The sequence below is a fragment of the Aphelocoma coerulescens genome, chromosome 7, assembly GCF_041296385.1.
Source record: "Aphelocoma coerulescens isolate FSJ_1873_10779 chromosome 7, UR_Acoe_1.0, whole genome shotgun sequence".
Taxonomy (NCBI): Eukaryota; Metazoa; Chordata; class Aves; order Passeriformes; family Corvidae; genus Aphelocoma; species Aphelocoma coerulescens.
In genome coordinates, this window is record NC_091021.1 from 15,217,788 (window position 1) to 15,234,898 (window position 17,111).

A 17,111-nucleotide genomic window follows, 5' to 3' on the forward strand; every position below is an offset into this window, starting at 1 on the left:
TTACATAATGGCATTTGAACATATGTCAATTTAATTACAAAGCAGAAACGCAGAGACAATTAAAAGTTTGCCCTGGCACGGTGGGGAATCCAGGGCTTCCCTCGGGAGGGGGCGGTGGGACCGGGGAGCGAAGCGCGGGCAACTTCTCCCCGCGGGGAGCCGCGCGGGGCCACGGCCGCTGCTCCGGGTGCTGACACGTCTCTTTTCTGTCTCCTCCGCGATGCAGAGGCTCACCATGACCAAGTCGTACAGTGAGAGCGGGCTGATGGGCGAGCCCCAGCAGCAGGGCCCCCCGAGCTGGACGGACGAGTGCCTCAGCTCTCAGGACGAGGAGCACGAGGTGGACAAGAAGGAGGAGGACCTAGAGGGTCTGCACGCCGAGGCCGAGGAGGACTCGCTCCGGAACGGTGAGGAGGAGGACGAAGAGGACGACTTGGACGAAGAGGAGGAGGAAGAGGAGGAGGAGGAAGACGACGACCAGAAGCCCAAGAGGCGGGGCCCCAAGAAGAAGAAGATGACCAAGGCGCGGATGGAGCGGTTCAAGCTGCGGCGCATGAAGGCCAATGCCCGGGAGCGCAACCGCATGCACGGGCTGAACGCGGCCCTGGACAACCTGCGCAAGGTGGTGCCCTGCTACTCCAAAACGCAGAAGCTCTCCAAGATCGAGACCCTGCGCCTGGCCAAGAACTACATCTGGGCGCTGTCCGAGATCCTGCGCTCAGGCAAGAGCCCGGACCTGGTGTCCTTCGTGCAGACCCTCTGCAAGGGCCTGTCGCAGCCCACCACCAACCTGGTGGCCGGCTGCCTGCAGCTCAACCCGCGGACTTTCCTCCCCGAGCAGAGCCAGGAGGTGCCGCCGCACGTGGCGGCGGCGGCGGCGGGCGCGCCCTTCCCGGCTCATCCCTACCCTTACCAGTCGCCGGGCTTGCCCAGCCCGCCCTACGGCACCATGGACAGCTCCCACCTCTTCCACCTCAAGCCGCCGCACGCCTACGGCGCCGCGCTGGAGCCCTTCTTCGAGAGCGGGCTGGCGGAGGGCGCCAGCCCCGCCTTCGACGGGCCCCTCAGCCCGCCCCTCAGCGTGAACGGCAACTTCTCCTTCAAGCACGAGCCGGCCGCCGACTTCGACAAGAGCTACGCCTTCTCCATGCACTACCCCGCCGCCGCCGCCGCGCTGGCCGCCGCGCCCGCCCACGCCGCCATCTTCCCGCCCGCCGCCTCCCGCTGCGAGATCCCGGTGGACGGGCTGGCGCCCTACGAGGGCCACCCGCACCACGAGCGCGTCCTCAGCGCCCAGCTCAACGCCATCTTCCACGACTGAGCCTCCCCGCGCCGCAGGGAGGGCCGGGGGAGCCGCGCCCCGCCGCCCGCCACCGCCTTGTTTACAGGGGGCAGCCCGGCGGGTCCCGCCGCCGCCTCGGGGCCGCCGCGTCCCCCCCGCTCACCCGCTGTCTTTGCTTCCGCTCCTCGGAGCGACGCTGTAAATTGGGGTAGGGGCATTGGGATCGCGTCAATTACCTGATCGGGATAACAAAATCACAAGCAATAATTAGGATCTATGCAATTTTTAAACTAGCGATGGGCCAATTACAAAATATATATGAAATCTATATTTTTCAACCAACATTTTACTACTTGTTACCTTTCCCATGCTGAATTATTTTGTTGTGATTTTGTACAGAATTTTTAATGACTTTTTATAACGTGAATTTCCTATTTTAAACCATGCAGCTTCATCAATTTTTATACATATTGGAAAGGTAGAATTATATCTAATTTATACAAAATGATTTAACTAATTTAAACCAGCAGAAAAGTGCTTAGAGAAGTTATGTTGCCTTAGCACTTCTTTCCTTTTCAAATAGATGAAGAAGAAAAAAAAATGCACAATCCGGTCAATTTCTTTCCCATGCAAGTCTCTTTTTTCTTTTCTTTTTTTTTTTCTTTTTTCTTTATTTCTTTTTCCTTTCCCCCGTACAATAAGAACCAGATCCCCTAGGTCTTGAGAAGATATAAGAACGATAGATTTATTTTCTATTAAAACATATCAATTCAACACATTACTTGCACAAACTTGTATATAAAGATTATAAGCAAATGCCAACACCCTTTTTAAATCGAAAGCTGCTTGACTATCACATACAATTTGCACTGTTTCTTTTTAGTCTTTGAACCCCTTGGCATTCCGATTTTTTGGTTTGTTGGGTTTTTTCGTTTGCTTTGGGTTTTTTTTGGTTTTTTTTTGGTTTTTTTTTCAAAGATAACTTGAAGATGTTAATGTTTCCAGGCGATATAAATGCATGATTTTATACATGTTCACACAATCCGTGGTTGTCATATGCTCATCTTATAAATCTGAACCGAAATCTAATCAGGTTGTTAAAGTCGGGCTATATACCTATTGTAGTCGATTAGTACGGTAGCTTGAAACAAATTCAAACCATTTAATCCGTAATTAGAACAATAGCTATTGCATGTACAATGCAGTCCAGAATAAGTGCTGTTTGAAATGTAATGCTGGTTCAACTGGAATCAATCTGTACTGTAATTTTGTTTGTAATCCTGTATATTATGGTGTAATGCACACTGGGATTTTAGAAAAAACATCCATCCTTCGGCAACAACATAGTATTGAACATTTGGTCGAATGTTGCATTTTTCCTTAAATGTGATTTTTTTTTTCTTAGTGTAAGTAATTCCTATGGGATTATTGTTTTATTCGGATAGCTCATGAAAGGTGCAACACTTATTATTTGTAGAATAAAATTGGACTAAAAAAAGGACACGGATTCTTTGCTTACCTTGAAGAGCACGAGGGGCGGGGGGGGGGGGGGGAGGGAGCGGGGGTGTTCGTTTGTTTACAGCGAACCCGGCTATTTGCAATGCTGATTTGTTGAATGAGGGGAGCGGGGCAGAAGCGCGGTTCGCCTGGGAGCTGCGGCTGCCGGCGCGGGCGGCCCTGGGCAGCTCAGCCCGGCCCTGCCGCCTGCGGGGCTCCCCTCCCGGGCCGCGGGAGTGTCCGCAGCCAGCCCCGGCCCGCGGGAGTGTCCGCAGCCAGCCCCGGCCCGCGGGGCTCCCCTCCCGGCCCGCGGGAGTGTCCGCAGCCAGCCCCGGCCCGCGGGGCTCCCCTCCCGGCCCGCGGGAGTATCCGCAGCCAGCCCCGGCCGGGACCCGCACACCGGGAGCGGGCGCTTCGGCCTCGGCGCGGAGGCAGCAGGTGCGCCTTCCCCTGCAAGGCAGACCTGGACCCGCGCTATCGATTCATCGTCCCCTCCTCTTCCCAGACGGGAAACGTATTCCTTTAATCTTCACTGATTATTCTGAGGCTTAAGAAACCCGGGGGCACAACCTGCAGGAGGGCAATTCCCCTAATGACCAGGAACAATTATCAACAGGTCTTTGCCTCTGACTATCAAAAACAGATTTAAGACGTTACCTGAAATACTTTATATGAAGCCTGTCACAAATCGGAGGTATTTCATAAATATTTCAGTTAAACCCAGTGGAAAGTAAACAGGCTTTCCGATGGATGAGGGCATCTTTTTTTTTTTTTTTTCCCCAGGAGAAATCAAGCTACCGGTGTCTATTTTAAAGGTGTTTATAGCTACAGAAATCCAACGTGTAAGCATGGCAAATCTGTCCTAGCAGTTCAGCACTCCCCACTGCCAGGCTTCCCCGTCAAAAACATGCTAAAAATTAATTGCGATGCCGACTGATGGATTTTGCAGCATCTCCCTGCGTTTTGCTGAAGCCTGCAGCTCCACACTCGAAAACTGTTGCTGAATCTGAACAGGAAGAAAGCAAAAGGCAACTTTTCAAGCACCCGATTACCGTTTCCCGGTCAGTGGCAATACAGCTAAATGTGCCCTAGATAACCCGAGGGGGGTAAATGAATGACGATTTTTCAGATAAAATTGAAAAAGCTGACCCAGGCTTGCTTGCCTTTTGGTTATGTGCCTTCTTCCTAAATAGAAGGATTCTTCTAGTCAGTCAAGGGGCAACTCACATGCCACCATCTTTTATTCAAAGCCAGGCACAGATGTTCCTTCTGCAGGGGAGGTTTTAATTTATGAAAATGATATTGTTTATGCATGAATGCACTCTGCATAACACACAGTACTTCCATCTGATGAGAGAAATACCACAGAACCAGTGCCAATGTCAGGAACATATTCTGCAAATTTAGTCGCTTAAATGTTTAATGAATATTTGGAAGGCATTTCCAAACCACAAGAAACCTTTTCAATTACCTTTTCTTTTTCCACTGTTGATAACAAAATTCAACTCCTCCAGCCAACACAACCTACTTGAAAGATCTACCTAGGCTATCTCAATGTTTGCTACTGCGATACTTCAGAGAAAGTAATATTTTAATGTTATGAGCAACCTAATAAGGAAAATGAATCATGCATTTTGGTAACTAGAGGCTCTATTTTACAAATCACTTGTGAGTTTTCTTGTTTCAATTAGTTTTGGGTGTTTTTTTTCCTATCACCACCCGTATAAAATATTGGAGACCTTTCCCCCTTCTCCCGCTTTGCTGATGCTTCTGATGCCTCCATGATATTTCTTTCGTACTATTAACATCAAGCCAAATGTTGAAATTTCTGCTCATGACTCCCACAGGAAGGTCTATCAAGGTCTCTTTTAATGGAAAGAATTACTCACACTGTTCCTCTCCTATGAACATATCGCTAATTAACTAAGGCTATAGCCAGATTATCCAACTTCCGCATGCAGAGAAAACTCTGGGGTTGATTTGTACCCACACACTGGGTCATCCAGCACAGGCCTAAAACTATTTTTAGGGCTGGTTGTGACCAGTGGCCTTTCCCTTCTTCTTTATAACATACTTCTGGCAGCAGAAATTGCTCTGCCACCAGTGCACACTTGAGGTTAAATCTGCAGGCACAGTATATAAGAAACAGTCACGACTTGCAGCTTTTCCCTTCTTGGTGTTCTGGAACAACAGAAGAAGATCTGCGGAGCTTGTGGACCCATTGTTGACTGTGACAGACACAGCTGAGGCCCCAGCTACAGCAGAGGAATCTGAAATGGTGGAATTCCAGGTTACATGCACAAGATGTCTGAGAGACTGAAGCCTCTAGTTTTACCTAGCACAAGTGAACAAGGTGCCTGAACAACATCAGACTTTGGCCCAGTGCACTCAGAAGGAGTCTCCAGGTGAAGGAAAGTAGATTCAAGGAGAACCAAGATTCCTGAATTCATCAGAAGAAAACAGAGAGCCACTTTCTCCAAAAGATACTGTTACAGAATATTAATAAACTAACATGGAAAATCAATATGTAATTACAGAGGTAATAAGGATTAATAGAAATAATTCTAAACTAAGTATTGAGAGCAAGTAAAACAAATCGTTTCTGTCTTCTGTAAGAGTAAAAAAGTCTTGCAATTATTTCAATATTGTAACTAATTAGAACTAGATCCACCATGACCTTATCAATTGCTTTTGACATATTAAAACCGTGAGTCTCTGTTTAAAAAAAAATACTTCTCTTCAGAGAACCATCTTGTCAAATAGTTTTAGAAATTACAGAGTTAAATTCCATATATATATATATATTCCATATATATCTTACATATATATATAAGGTAACTTAAGATAAAAAAATCAAAAAAACCTCACTCATTTCTCACTCATTCCTATTGAGGAAGAACAGAAATGAAACTTGGAATTCTGCCTGGTGCTGTATCAGGGAAAATATGCAGAAATTGGTCTTTGTTTTTATTGACTAAGATGGGTTGCACGGTAATTATTTCAGAAATTATAAATGGTCTACACTCTTTCCTTAGCTGAAAATCCCATATTACAAAAAACCTTGAAAAACATAGTACATAAATACATGTTGAAACAGTGAGCTGAAGATCTGCAAATACACTGTTATTTAGATATCTACATAAGTGTTTTTTAAATAATTCATATATGTATTTAACAAACTGTCAGAAGCTATGCAATACAAAATTAAAACTGACAATGCTCTCAAAGCATTCTCTTAAGTATTTAGGTTGCCTACAGGGTATGTAAAACATAGAATATCAGCCCTGGTTTTCAGTTCCCTTGCTTATAGTAGTTTGCAGCATAGTTAACTGCATTTTGCATGAAATAAAATAGAAGCAACTAATATTTACACATTTACCAACACTCTGACAGAGCAGTAGAAAATAAGATTTAGAGAAAAAAAATTACCTTAAAAAGATAGCATACCAACCTTAATGCAAAGAATAGACAACATGCTCTGACTAACACATTCTCATTTTATATTCTTGCCATTACCACATTTTTCTCTATTCTGATTAAGATTAGTTTCAATTCATGGTGGTATCAGGAATGGCTTCAACTTCAGACTGCGTTCCTGCAGCTTCTTATACCTGCATAGTAATTTCACTTGTTCTTGTTCTCCTTGCAAAGGTTTGTCCATTTCCTTACCTACATTTCCTTTTCTGTTCTTTAATGCTTTCCTTCTTTTGAAAATAGAAAGATGTATAGCAATAGTAATGCTCTCTTCTACGGATTATTGATGCCATTTTCCTTCAGAATACTTTATGGCTTTGCTTATCATGCAAAAAAATTATGTTCTGCTTAACGTCACTTCTTCATGGTAAACCAGCTCAACAGAGCTGAATTAATATTGAGAGTTACAAAGGATTCTTTTCTAAAGTAGAAATGTAAGAAGGGAGCATAGTTAGGAGAGCTAATATCTGTGAATGAACTGCTGAAGTGTAACTGACTATACACTAAACCCTCACTGTATAAACACACACTGTAGCCAGAAAAACATACAAGCCAAAGGTATGCTGCCAACTTCAAAATTCAGGTTTCTCCAGAAGGAAATCTCCATTAGCTACTGAAAACAAGTCAGCTACCTGAAATGTTCAGTTGAAACCTTCAGAATGGGGAGAAGGTATTTTCCCCAGAGTGTCCCCTCATCATTTCTTGTCTAAATTCCTGTTCCTTAACTTGAACATCACATTGCTCATGAATCAAAAACTGGCCTACTTACCTCATTGCATTTTTACAGACATTTTTCTTGAGGTGGGAGAACATATTTTCCAATAGCAAGCTTTACCTGCTTTCTGTCCTTCAGTAAACACTAGCTGTACTTCCCTCACTTGCTATTTCTGTCACAGCTTGTCCTACCTCTTTCTTCACAAGGTTCTTCTGGAAAAGAGTTCTGAGGCTCTCACTATTTCTTAGCATCTAGAGAGAAAGGGATGATTTCCAGAAAGAAATATTGTTAGTTAAGGAGAGCTTAGCTCCTCTCTTTGTTTCCTACTACTTCTCTTGGTCCAGAGGCTGCTTCCCTCTCCTAGGCCACCTGGTTGTGCTCAAGACCATCACCCTGACCTGGGGCAAAACCTCCCCTGGGTCCAGACTGCTGAGAACTAGCTCTAAGAGACCACAAGGGAGATGTCATCCCCCCCCCCCCGCCCATGCAAGATCTATGATTTAAAAGAAGATCTTATGCATGGTGTCTGCCTTTGTGTTATTGCAATCATGTGTGTGCCATATCCAGGTCCTGACCCACAAACTTGATATTCTTGCCTGACCTTGGACCTGCCTTGATAATACAAACTTCCCTGGTGGCTGCTGGGCTAGCACTGGCACTGGCTACTGTCATCTGACCTAAACTAATGACTCTGCTTTTCAGCTTGATGTTGGACCTACCTTGATACAAGGGGTTTGTCCAGCTATCTGGACTCCTGTTGAACTTAGCTACACACAGTTCTGTTTACCTTGGTCAGGTAGGGATCCTACCTGACTTGTAATCACTCTAAACCCCACTTCCTTTACAAAGCAGCCTACTCCTACTATTCCTCAGAATTCCTCCTCTTGCCCTTCTGGCTGCAAGGGCCATGAGGCCACTACTGAGCCTTAAAAGCCTTGAGCAGCTCCACCTGCAACCCTCTCACTGAACCTACCCATGAGCCTGGAGCTTTATTCAAGCTCAGTCTGGGATGAGAACTTTTTCATTTACAGATGCTGTGTGATGCTGGTCTGCAGCTCAGCCACAACCCTGATCTGGCTCTGAACCTTTCTGATCCAGACTTGCCTCATCATTATAAACTTGGCTGATGATCTGGGGCTTTGATGGATTCTAGTACACTCCCCAGACTTCCTTGCTCAGGTACTTCCAGGTGAGTCCTGGCCAGAAAGGTCTCTGCCTTGTTAGCCCTGGCATTTTCCTTGGCTCCCTGTTTCTTAGGGAGCAACTGGCCCTTGCCGTTCTTGACAATGGCTTTGCTTCCCTTTCTGGTGGGTCTCCTTCCCCTCTGCCCTCTTTTTTTTTTTTTTTATTCTGACTTTACTTGAGATATTTGTCTAAAAAAACCCAACCAAATAAAAATGTTAAGACCATTTCCAAAGCAGGTCCACAACCTCTCCAGAACTACCTGAAAAGTTTCACGACTTGATTTGGAAAACGTTAATTTGAAGGCTTATTATAAAAAGTGTTATTCAACTTACTCTTTATTAAGAGGTGAACAAGGCTTCTCTGTTTTCTTGTATCTACTGGTATGGAATCATAGGACGTACTGGGTTGGAAATTATCTCAAAGACTATCTCGTACCAACATCCCTGCTATCACCACAGTCACCTTTCACTAGACCAGGTTGCTCAGAGCTCCATCCAACCTGGCCTTAAACAATTCCAGGGGTGGGACATCCAGAACTTGTCTGAGCAGCCTGTTCAAGTGCCTCACCACCCTCAAAATAAAGAACTTGTTCCTAATACCTAAGCTGAACCTACTCTCAGCTGGAAACCATTTCCCCTTGTCTGTCACAACACGCTCTTTTAAAAAGTCTCTTTCCATCTTTCTTGTAAGCTGCTTTCAGGTACTGGAACCAAAATGCATGTGAGAGAACAGGAAAGTAAAACACACTTTAGCTGCTTTGGCTGACCTGCAATGTCTTCTACATCATGCCACTTCCTCATGCAGCACGCTGTACTTCTAGAAGTCCCTTGATCATTCTGGTGTCACAGGTACTGATATGCTCCACTTCCAAAATTTGCCATGATCAAAGATGTGGAAGAAATCAAGACTGTGGCATGTAGGCTTGGTACTCTATGCTGCTTGAATGCCTACTATACAAATCCTACGGATTGTCTTGCATCTTCCTTTTCTTTCTCTGATACAAGAACATCACAGAAGATACTACATTAGATCACTGATACACGCAACCATATTCTTATAAGAAAGCACAAGAAAGTTCTGTGTGTGAGAGTTCCAGACACAGTGTAGAAAAATGGATAAAATTATATTGCTGGGCTATTCCATGCGTTTCCAAATTCAATGTGCAAATCTGACAGTTGTGATACCTAAAAAAATAAGTCTGTTAGAGTAGACTTGCTCAGAACTTTTCCCCCCAAGAAAAAAGTGTTTGTCTCAGATTTGCAAAGAATTGTGGGGATTGAGGATTTGTGAAGAGTAGCAAAACATAGTGAACAGACTAGTATGGTTTTTGTTACTATATACAGTTCTCTTACTATTTTATGTTTTTATCTAATACATTTAGTATCTTAACTGTTACTGATTTAATAGACTTTTCAAGTAATGTCTATAAGAGAGTGTTAGAAGTTTTAATTACATCAGTTGAAGGATGTTATAAGTCTCTTAGGAACCACAATAGTTTTCCACTGAAAGAAAACCCAAACTGTTCTGCTGAAAACAGTACTATTTTATGGTTCCAAGACAGTTAGCAGCTTATCCTTTCCTGTACCTTATGAGAAATGATCTGGTGATAATATATAATATACACCAGGTGATATAGGCTAATAAATTGTCCTAGAAACAAATACAAATGGCTGCGGGGGATTAAATAGGGCACACAGCCTCAAAAGTGATTTGACTATATCTTCTAGTTTCATGTTACGCTTTATCTTCCAGTTAATGATTTAGCTTTCCTTTTGAATGACATCAGTGCAAACACATTAAAGATCACTGACACCAAATAACAGACACAAGTTGAGTTGGTTCATCTACTGCTGTACCAGAATGATAAATCTTAAGGTGAGCTTGTTTGTTTGGCTCATAGTTTTTCCTGCCTTGTCACTCTTTTTTTTTTTGCTTAAAGATATTTTGCACAAAACTTGCACAGTCCACACATAATTTCAATTATTTACACCTTATTCTATTTGATTACTCTGCAGTTGAGATATTCATATCCCAACAAAGAAAACCTAAGGGGGGAAAAAAAAAATCGAGACAATTATTACAAGCTTTAAGCAAGCAAAAACCTTATGTGGTCATGTTGTGATTCAGAAAGGCAAATTGGTTAGGTCTGCATTTCAGTACAAGCTGTATTAATGGCTTGATGCAAATTGAAAAGCACTTACAGGTTGCACATTTAACAAATATTTGGAATATACTTTAAACATGACAAAGTATCAAAAAGTTGTACCACGGTGACTTTAAAAATGTGTCTTAAAGCCGTCTTCTCAGCTACATAGTTAGCAGCTTGTTTTTATGGAACTGTAAAGAAAGGCAACATGTCTTGAGAACATGTATCATCTCATGAGCTCTTGGCTGGTTTGATTGCAATCAGATTTCCTTACCCATAACAACATTTCTCTTCTACGGTACTTAACACAGGAGGAGCATTGGATACTCTAACATGTGGTTTGAACTGTAACTTGTATCCATCAGCAAAAGACAATATTTTCAATGCATTGCTTTATTTCTCAGGACATTTACATTTGGTGTGTAAGGAGACACACTAGAAAGGGAAACAATAAAGATAAAATCACTGAACTTCTCGTTTAAAAATATCCTTTTCATGCACTAGCAAGCCACCAGGACATTATAAAATGTACAAGTTTAGCCCTTACAGGCTCAGGAGTACCTTATAAATGGGAGTTGGGCCTGCACTCTAAGGCGATTGTCATCAGTGAATCTTACAGCACCTGTGAGTAAAACTGTCATACCTCCAAGCAGTAAAGTCTATAATTTATAGAGCAGGAGTAAAGTGGTCTTCCTCCCCTGCATTCAAGCTTTGAGGGTGAGGGATGACTACACAATCCTTCTGGGTATTCTTTCTGCACTGGTCCACTTGATAGCAGATCTGTCGCTGTACGAGTCAGTGTCAGACTCCGAGTCACGGTATTGCTCGGTTGTCATGAATGAAGGGTATAACTGGGTGATGCCTCCACCCTGGTTTATGGCAATAGTCTGTTTTGCAGCACGAATGTCGACATGGTATTTACATGAAGGTTATGTCAGAGTCACAACTTGAGAAAGACTCAGCCTTTTTAGTATGGAAGGTCTATTCGAACTTCATGCAGTAGTTTTCTAAAGCTAAGAAACAGCAATATTGTTAACGGTAACAGACAAGAGGAAGACGTGGGACTCTGACAAGGAAAATGAATTTCTGTATCTGGAGCGTTCCTTCGTTGGTCTCCCTGAGGCAGTAACGGAGGAGAGCAGAGCGCTGAGACGCCCGAGTGCCTTCTGGCCGCTGCGCCCCGTGGGCAGCGCACCTGACGCGGGGTCCGGCCGGGTGCCGCTCTGCCCGGCGCCGGGAGGGACGCGCGGCCCCGGCAGCTGGGCCCCTCTGTCCCGCCGCTGCCGGCGAGGGCACGGGCAGTCCCTCGGTGCCGACCGAGGACGCGGCTGCGGCTCCGGTCCGGGACGGGCTCCCTCCCGCCGGCCCCCGGGCGGCCGCGGCCCCGCCTGCGGGGCGGGGCGGGCGCTGCTCGGCCCGGCGGGTGCGGGGGTGCCGCCGCCATGCCGGGCGCCGCGGCCCCGCTCCCCCGCCCGCAGGGCCGCGCCCGGGCCGCGCCCCAGGAGCGGCGGCGGAGAGTGGCCCCTCTGGCCGCGGCTCCGCCGGCCCGGGCGGGGGACGAGCCGCTCCTCAGGGGCATCTTCGAGATCGGCAAGAGGAGCTGCGACGTGGTGCTGAGCGCCCGGCGGCTCCGCTGGAGCCCCATCCTGCCCGAGAGCCCCACAGGTGGGACGGGGCAGGGCGGGGCAGGGGGTGTCCGCCCCGGGCCGGGCCCAGGCTGAGGCCGCTGCCGCCGGGAGCGGGCGGCGGGGCCCAGGGCGAGCTGGGCTGCCCGCGGCGTGCGGGGAGAGGCGGCCGGGGGCTCTCCGGACAGCGCGGGGCCGAGTCACCCTAAACCGGGATTGCAGTAAAGTGCTTAAGGGCTGTGCTGTCAGGCACATCTGTTCCCTTAGAGGGTACTTTGCTGACTGAAAAGAAAAAGAAATTGTTCAGGACGCATTGAGTGTCTTGTACCTGAACGAACTCTCTCTGGCAAGAGCCTTGTCTTCTCGGTGGGTCATACGAAAAGGACAGAAGGTAGAGAGGATGTTTTCGGGCCTCTTAGCCCCAGGCAGAGCAGTAAGAGGATTTGATTTTGTTTCTGCGGCATCAACTTTTTCTGGCGTATATTCTTTGGCAGGTACATAAACCAGAGCACAGAGAGGAGAGTATGGCTTTGCGGGATGCACCTGAGTTTTGTGATGAGGCTTCTGTTGTAGGTCGCCGTTGCTCTGTGGTGTTCACACGGCAACGTGCTGAGAAAGTGTGGTTAAAGGATTTGATCAAGTGAAACAAATTATACATAAAAGTTTAAGAAGCCAAGGAATGCTGCTTGAACGTATCCAAATAGATGTTTTTCTCCTAGAAACTGTGTAAACATGTTCGTAGTTTTAAAACTGTGTACACACTCCTAAAGGTGCTTGTTTGTTTCCGTGACCTCCCAGTGTTTGCATGAAGGAGAAATCAAAGTTGTGTTCAGGAATGCAGTTTCCAGGCAGCGTGTTTGCCTTCTAGGATGACATGGTTAGCTTGTTCAGGTTTAAAATACCAGGTTCATTTTATAAGTGTATTGGACAGAACGTAGAAGTTCATACAGGTAAGATCTCGTAGCCATAGAGTCAGCATTGAGAAAAGCAAAGAAGTAGTCAGTCTTGCTCACAGATGAAGTCATTATGGCTCATTTCATGTAACAGTGTTGGGATACCGGAGCTACCGAAATTGAACAAATACACAGTCATGCTCTGCTATTGACTCCTCTCCTCTGAATAGCATAACCGTGTTAATACAGTGCTGTCTCAGACTTAAATACCTGCTTTTCAGCAGGACCGCTAAGTTCTGATCACCCCTGCACCCAGTGAGGATGCACAGTCCTTCCTCTTGGGGAGCCAGTCTGGGTGCCTTAAGTCTAATGCTGTTACTCAGCGCTGAAGGTTCTCTTCCTTCCCATTTGGGATTAACTACACGTCTTTGTGTATGTGATCTGTAATGTGATTTATTAATTATTTAGTTCTGAGTGTGGGGCTCTAATATGAGTGCCTCTTTATGTTCTGCCTCCTTTAATGTAGATTGAATTGCCGTATATCAGGAACTAGGGTCTGTGATTGTCCTGTAATTGTCATCAGTGAAGGATTTTAAGTGCAGACAGGAATTTTGGTGTATATTGGTCCATGCTTCCAGAGATGGGGAGTATATTCTGTGGTTTGGGATTTTTGTATGTGTGTGTTTGGCTTTTTTTGTTTTGTTTGGCTGGTTTGGTTTGTTTATTTTCCTAGGAAAAATTCATCCCCCTCAGTTGCTACTTTGTATAAGAGTTTTTCATCTTCATGTTACTCATACAGACATCAGAAACTTTTCGTAGTTCTTGAAAGGTAATGAAGTATGCAGTGCCTAAAGTCAGACCTGTAGCAGATGGCAGGACTTCAGGAGTCTTATGGAAAGCAGCACTGACAAGCTGCTGCCAATTGTATCAGGATTTGGGCTTTTACTGCACATGTATTAAATATATGCTGAAACTTCTTTCTCTGACAATTTGGTTTTATACTATGTGGCATTGAGCTGCTGAATAGTTTCATGTTTGAGATGCTGCAGTTGCAGCAGTCAAACGTGGATTCTGGAGCTTGAATGTTTTTCTCTCCCTCATTCTTGGCTCCCAGTAGCATTTACCCTGGGGTGTTCTGTACTGGTGCTGGGAGGAGCCATCTGTGGCAGGGTCTCGTTCCTGGATAAGTACAGCAGTGCAGTGTTCAGAGATGGCTAACGGCTCTCTGGACAAGTCTTTCCACTGGGATTTGGCTTATGCATGCTTTCTCCAACCCAAAAGCTTCATAATGTAGTTTGCCTTAGGCTCTAAGAGGTCAAGCCAGGTCTTCACGCTTTGCAAGTGCTGTTGAGTGTCTCTTGCTTGGACTCGTATGTGGCAATTCTTCCTGTTTTAGGAAAAGGTCTTTCTTCTCGGCAGTTGCTACAGTCTGTTAAAATCAGAGAACTCAAAGGTAGTTGCTTTCTTCCCTTTTTCCTAACCTCCCATCCCCTATAGTTCTCCAAATGAATTCCTGTTTGGCTGAAGTTGTCAGTTGTCATCCACAGCTCTGTGGTTCCAATTGTTTGTTCTTACACATGGTAGTTTGTGCAGCCTTGGCTTCTCCAGATTCTGCCAGAGCTCAAAATCCCAGCTCAAAGTTCCCAAGCAGGTGACATCTGCTGTGCCTGGGCCCAGTTGTGTCACAGTGACGTATGTGGAGTTCTGCCCCATTGCACTGTTCCTGTGGGGCTCTAGGCAGCCTGATTATCAGGAAGACTTCCTTCTTTACCCTGTCCTGGATTTCTGCAGCTTCTCTCTCCAAGAAGTTTTTGGCTGCCCATGCTTGCTGATGATTTTTGATGGCTTCCTTTGTTCTTCGCTCTCCAGCAAAGTTCTTCCCTCTCAAATAAGCATGACCCATTATGAATTTTGTGTGTTCTTTATTATAACAAAGCTTATGGCAGAAGTGAGGCTTGGGCAGGCAACTGGATGTGGAGCCTGGGGGACTGAATGTGTCAGGTGGGAGTAAGGGAAAGTGTGAGGCACGGCTCAGCTGCCCCCTTGAAAGGCTGCAGCTACAGCCTGGGTGTGCAGCTCAGCTGAGCCTTTTCTCCTTATGGAGGCAGAACCCCTCTGACCCATAGCTGGTTGCTTGCTTGTAACAGTGCACTGGGTGCCCCAATGAGAAGCAGAGCTCACAGTCAGTAGTTGCTAGTTTTTTCTCTAGCTTCTTTCTGTGTGGCTTTCCTATGCTATAAATATAATCATGGAAATTAGCAAAAAGGCAAGGCTTCTCTCTCTTTTAATAATCCAGCCCTAAACTGTGGAGATTCTCGTTTTGAGTGCTGCTTCAAAACTACAGCAGAGAAAGCTATCTTAAGTACAGATTTGAAAATTATACATGATTTTTACAAGTTCCCAGATGATCATTTGTATTGTCTTTATGCATATGGCTTTTTTTGTTGTTAAATAAAGACTTTAAATCTGATTTTTTTTAAAGCCTCCAGCATGTTTTTAAAGATTGCCACAGAGTTTCCCAATTAACAATAATTGCAGTTTTTCAGCAGATTTCTGTCAGGTGGGAAGTGTAACAAAAACGGCACTTGCCCAGTGCTTTATCAGTATGTGAAGTCTGGAGGATTTTGATCATTATGAAAAAACTTTGTAAGTGTAGTTTCTTGTGTGTGTAGTGTACTAAACTGAATGGTATATGAAGTTATTCCCTGACTGACAGCTTGCAAGCTGGACTATTTGGATAATAATAGTAATAATTTGGATAAACTTGCTTTTTAAGTATAGGTAATTGAACATAATTTCTAAATTAATTATCCAACAAGAAAATAAGATCTTGGAGCAATCCAGAGGTTAATGTAATATTGACTATATATTTCATAATGAATAAAATAAAAATAATGAATATATATTTTCATAATGAAGTAAAACAAATCATTATTGTTTAAGTATACTATTCTTATCTATAGTATACTGTAGTTCTTGTTGATATTCATCTAAAATATAGATTTATAGATTTGCTATATAAGTGCAGCAATAAGGAAAAGGAATCACTGATGTATTTCAACAGTGAGAGAGTCAGCAGTAAAGGACTTAAAATTAATTCCGAGTGCATAGTGGCCTGTTGCCAAGGCTATTTAGGAACAGATGTGGCTGAAATAGATACCAATAGTCTGTTTGGGATCTCTAAAGTAAGACATCTGTCAGTCTATCGGTCAGTCAGGAATAATGGAAATGGAAACTGTCTGTTACAAAATGTGAATTACTGAAGTTCCAAGAGGACCAAATTCAAAGCTTTTGATTCTACTCCTGACATGTAGAGAACATATTTTGTCTAAGTGGCTTATCTAGTGTCCAAACAGAAAAACTGTTTTTAAGGAAGAGATATAAAAATAAATATTATGAAGTGTAACTGAAAGTGAGGTGTTCATGTGCCACATTAATATGTGGCTTTAAGATGTGAATTGAAGGAGGAAAGCATGCAGTTTTAAACAATCCCATGGGGTCTGAACTTATAAGACACTCAAAATCTTTTTCCAGGGAGTCCGTAAAATTAATGTCTTTTAGAAAAATGCTGCATGAAGCTGCAAAATAATTTATTAAGCTGCAGTTTTTTGTGGAAACTGAAAAATGTTTATGGAACTAGGATACACTGATTAAAGGAGTCTTAAAACTTGTTCTTTTTTTCAGGGAACTTTAAAACAGAATATCTTGACTGTCCGTGTGGTTATTTTCATTTATCAGAAGATCAGTTCATGTGTTTGTGGCAATTTTTGTTGTTTCGTGCTTTCTGTTTTTTCTTGTGTTTCACACATTTATGCACCTCTTTGCTTGCACTGAAAGGGGCTAACATAACCTGGATATCTAATATGGCCTTTTCTATGCACTTTAATTCTCTACCTCCGAAGAGAGAGATCAACTATTTAAATCTTTGTTCCAGAAGAAAACGTTTCTATGCTAGATCTTGCAAATTATATTTGTGTGTTCAGGTTTCCATACACGTTAAGTGCTGCCTGTGTTAGTGAGTTGGATTCTGATGCTATGGGAATTTGAAATAACAGGATTTATTTAGCTTTTGTAGAAAGTAGCCCTTTTTCATGGCCTTTTCTTTTTAATGCAAAACTTTCTGTTGATGATACTGTGGTTTGTGTTATCTTAAAGTTGTTGTAGGCCATAAACTCAGCAAGTTTTTGACTTGGGTAAAGGTGATACGTTTTGTTTTTGTGGTGGAGTTTTCTTTCTTTGCTGCTCCTCTTGCACTGTGTAATAATTCAGTCTTTGCCATGTTCTGATATTATAG

The 17,111-nt window shown here is 44.2% G+C and overlaps 2 protein-coding genes and 1 long non-coding RNA gene across 3 annotated transcripts in view; 2 read left to right on the forward strand and 1 right to left on the reverse strand.

The window, feature by feature from the left end:
• The first annotated feature begins 220 nt into the window (after nucleotides 1–220).
• NEUROD1 (neuronal differentiation 1) lies at nucleotides 221–1,321 on the forward strand. Its single transcript, XM_069021507.1, has one exon. The coding sequence runs from the start codon at nucleotides 221–223 to the stop codon at nucleotides 1,319–1,321; it is 1,101 nt and encodes a 366-aa protein (XP_068877608.1).
• A 2,281-nt stretch (nucleotides 1,322–3,602) lies between these two features.
• LOC138113350 (uncharacterized) lies at nucleotides 3,603–7,841 on the reverse strand. The gene is made up of 3 exons (XR_011152113.1): nucleotides 7,688–7,841; nucleotides 7,023–7,219; nucleotides 3,603–3,785 (listed from the first exon to the last, which is right to left on the reverse strand). It is a non-coding gene; the product is annotated as an uncharacterized lncRNA (long non-coding RNA).
• A 3,900-nt stretch (nucleotides 7,842–11,741) lies between these two features.
• The window catches only part of CERKL (ceramide kinase like), a 52,363-nt gene continuing 46,993 nt past the window's right edge, over nucleotides 11,742–17,111 (forward strand). Inside the window, 1 exon segment of the mRNA XM_069022317.1 lies at nucleotides 11,742–11,964. Coding sequence (XP_068878418.1) covers nucleotides 11,742–11,964 — 223 coding nt within the window.

Coding starts and splice junctions, on each gene's coding strand:
- NEUROD1 (XM_069021507.1), top strand. CDS start 221: ATGCAGAGGCTCACCATGACCAAGTCGTACAGTGAGAGCGGGCTGATG.